The sequence below is a fragment of the Trypanosoma conorhini genome, assembly GCF_003719485.1.
Source record: "Trypanosoma conorhini strain 025E chromosome Unknown Tco_14.4_contig_00124, whole genome shotgun sequence".
Classification (NCBI taxonomy): Eukaryota; Euglenozoa; class Kinetoplastea; order Trypanosomatida; family Trypanosomatidae; genus Trypanosoma; species Trypanosoma conorhini.
In genome coordinates this window covers 12,027-15,268 of record NW_021704211.1, presented here as the reverse complement: position 1 = coordinate 15,268, position 3,242 = coordinate 12,027, and the positions used below count along the sequence as shown (strand labels likewise).

General features: G+C 55.2%; 3 protein-coding genes across 3 annotated transcripts in view, besides 1 other annotated feature; all 3 read left to right on the top strand.

Annotated features, from left to right (window-relative positions):
- Positions 1-712: 712 nt before the first annotated feature.
- On the top strand, positions 713-1,333 carry Tco025E_02937 (mitochondrial inner membrane signal peptidase protein; the record flags this gene model as incomplete). The annotated part of the gene is made up of 1 exon (XM_029369860.1): positions 713-1,333. The coding sequence occupies one exon, from the start codon at positions 713-715 to the stop codon at positions 1,331-1,333; it is 621 nt and encodes a 206-aa protein (XP_029230025.1).
- Positions 1,334-1,475: 142 nt separating this feature from the next.
- Positions 1,476-1,512: a microsatellite.
- Positions 1,513-1,606: 94 nt separating this feature from the next.
- Tco025E_02936 (uncharacterized protein) lies at positions 1,607-2,737 on the top strand (the record flags this gene model as incomplete). Its single annotated transcript, XM_029369859.1, has 1 exon — positions 1,607-2,737. One exon carries the CDS (start codon positions 1,607-1,609, stop codon positions 2,735-2,737), a length of 1,131 nt encoding a protein of 376 aa, XP_029230024.1.
- Positions 2,738-2,928: 191 nt separating this feature from the next.
- Tco025E_02935 (putative elongation factor 2) overlaps positions 2,929-3,242 on the top strand; it is a gene marked incomplete at both ends in the record, with an annotated part of 366 nt that continues 52 nt past the window's right edge. The window contains one exon of the mRNA XM_029369858.1: positions 2,929-3,242. This exon is cut by the window's right edge and continues 52 nt beyond it. Within this exon, the coding sequence (XP_029230023.1) occupies positions 2,929-3,242 (314 nt within the window).

The following is a 3,242-nucleotide window of genomic DNA, read 5'->3' as shown; positions in this document are numbered from 1 at the left end:
GCGTTCCCTTTCTGTGCGACTGCGCATGCTTGTTTTCTCTCCTCCCTCGGGTCGCGCTGCCACGGACGCCATTGGTAGGCGCATAAAACGAAACTCATTGCCTTCATTCACCCTTGCAGTGGGCGTGTAAGCAGCCGTGGGAGGCAGAAGTGGAGAGAGAATGAGAGGGGAGTGAGGGGCGGCGTCCGTGTACGTTTATACATGTATAGATAGACAAGTAGCTGAAAAAGATTACATAGACAGGGCCAGTCAAATTCTTCAATGAGCGTCTATCGGGACTCAACGATTCAGGCTGGCTCGTAGCGTTGCCCACAGCACGTGTTATTCATTTCGTTTTAATTTTCTCTGTTGCTGTGCTGGCTCATCTCTTGCTATCGCGTTTCTGGCGTGGCATGACTCAAAAATTGGGGTGGGGCGTGGGGTGCGTGAGGTGGTCGCTAGTTCTGTTGGACTTCCAATAGGGGACTGCTGGAGGCTGGGGGGTGGGGCATGAGTAGGAATTGACGTGCTGTGGTGTTGACTTGTTGCGGTTGTGTCTTCGGCGCTTTCGTTTTATTTTGTTGTTGCTTTTGCGGCACAAGATGCACACAACGGCAGACCCCAACGCGTTGTTGTTCCCCCCCCCCCCCTCACCAATTTGCGTTGTCGTTGTTGCTGTTTTCTTCTTCTTGACAGCAGTAGTGGCGATAGTGGCGGGGGCGACATCCGCAAAATGCGTTGGTGGTTTCGTGTGCTCCGTTATGACTTGCCGTACATACTGCTGGGCGTCGTCGTTGGTTGGAACACGGATGTATGCTGCTCTGTTAAGGGGCGCTCCATGCTGCCCACGCTTGTGCCAGGGGATTATGTCTTGTTTCTCCCGCACAGTGTGCTCCGTGCTGTTGGCTACCTTTTCAAGCGTCCGCTCGTGCAGAAGGGGGATGTTGTTGTGATGAATATATCGCCTGAGCTGACGGTATGCAAACGCGTCACGCGCTCCACCGCGGACGCGTCCGTCATGCGAAGATGGAGCGAGGAACAATTTACAGAGCTTTCACCGGAGCAGGTGCCTTTGTTGGAGACTGATGCCGCCCCCGAGGAGCTTCGCGCGGCGTACGAGGCAAGAATCTATAACAGTGTCGCGGAGTACGCAAGGTCCCATGACTGGGATGCCTGTCTCGAACGCGTTGAGCGTCCCTCTGCGTGGCTCTGGCTTGAGGGCGACAACCCCGCGGAGAGTTTTGATTCTCGGCATGCGGGCGCGATGCCGGTGGAGTGTCTCAGAGGGCTCGTCCTCCTAAAGGTGTGGCCCTCAATTGGGCGCCTGCCGCCTCGAGCCCTCTCCGATAACTGACAGGAGCGGGGGTGAAAGGCACGTGAGGGCAACACGTGCACGTGCACATCTTCGTTTTCTTTGCTTCCTTGTCCTCCCACTTCTGCGGCGTGGGGAGGCAAGCGAGACGGGAAGGGGGCGCTCCTCTCGCTCTCTCTCCCACTTTTTAATTTTTATTTTATTTTTTATTTTTATTTTTACTCGATGCCGCTTGAGTGGACGTAGGGTCTGTAGCAAAGGGAAAGCGAGGGCCCGCCTCGCTTCTCCCCCCCCGTGTCTACGGGCTCGCTCGCGATGCACGGGGATGTCGTCTCTGACGACGTCGCGTTGGCCGGCGTCAAAAAAGAGATACTTCGGTCTCTTCCCTACTGGAAGTCGTTCGTGGAGCTGCGCGAGGCCTACCGCCGGAGGCCAAGGGTCGCCGCATGTGACGTCGTCATTGAGAGCCGCATGGCATGCTCCCATTTCGTGGGCGTGGACGTGCTCTGGGTGCGGTCGGATGTTGTGCTTGTGAACTGGCGCAGACCCACAAAACGAAGCCGCACAACGGACGTGCCACCTGAGTGCGTCGAGGTGCATCTAAGTTTTGGCTCTATGCATTTTGTTCACCAAAACGCCCACGTCGTCGGCGGAGCTCGTAGCTACGACCTGCAGTCGGTGGTGTGGCTGCAGCGACCCGAACAGCTGCAGTGCGTGGCAGGGAACATGGTGCACTTCGCCTTCCTCGTCTACGGTATGCTGCACTTCACTCCAGAGGCCGGCTCCGTCGCTGCACCGCATGCCATTCTTCCCCCACCCACCGCGGCCGTGTTAGTGCTTGGAATGGGTGGAAATAGCATGGAGTGGGGACTCCGTTACGTACTGGGGGAGGAGGCGCACATTTACATTGCCGAAGTCGAACCTGCTGTGGTAGGCACATGCAGGATGGCTGGCCTTCTCAAGGAAAATGCGAACACACATCTTTCCCTATGCTCTGCGGACGAGGCCATTCGAAAATGTCCAGAGAAGTGCACGTTTGTCTTCATGGACCTCTTCGAGCCGCTCAGTGGAACCATGGTAAATACCATGCCCCTTATCCAACAGGTCTTTGACCTTCTAGAACCCGCTGGAATTCTTCTCATCAATGAGCACAGTATTCCTACCACAGAGCACCTTCTGCCCCTCTTGCGCCAATTTGGGGACCACAACGTGCAGTATATCAACGTTCGAGGTTGCAATGAAAGCATTATTGCCGCCGTAAAGCCTGGAAGTAGCACGGACGGCTTAGGGTGCCGGTGTTCCAAAAAGCTTGCAGAAGAAGTCCTAAACGTTTTTGGAGATGTCTTTCCGGGGTGGATGCCAGGTAAAGAATACATTAAACGCACCAACGTCCTCTACGCGAAGCCTAACACGTTACGCCTTCGCGCACGTCAATGGACCTCATAAAGAAAAAGGAAAATTTTCAAAAAACAAGTCATGCATACAGTCCACAAAACGATAAATACATGAACCGTTGTTGCTGCCGCCGATGCTCGTTCTGCCGCGTCTTGAATGTCTTTTCTCCTCGGCTCTCTCTCTGCCCCCTTTTTTTTTATTTTCGCTCCTGCAAAGTTTGTGCTCGTTGGAAGTTATTCACGATGGTCAACTTTACCGTTGATGAGGTCCGTGCCCTCATGGACTACCCCGAACAGATCCGCAACATGTCCGTGATTGCGCACGTCGACCACGGCAAGTCGACGCTGTCCGACTCTCTTGTTGGGGCCGCGGGTATCATCAAGATGGAGGACGCCGGCGACAAGCGCATCATGGACACCCGTGCCGACGAGATTGCTCGTGGTATCACGATCAAGTCAACCGCCATTTCTATGCACTACCACGTGCCGCCGGAGATGATCGGCGACCTCGCCGACGACAAGCGCGACTTCCTGATCAACCTGATCGACTCCCCCGG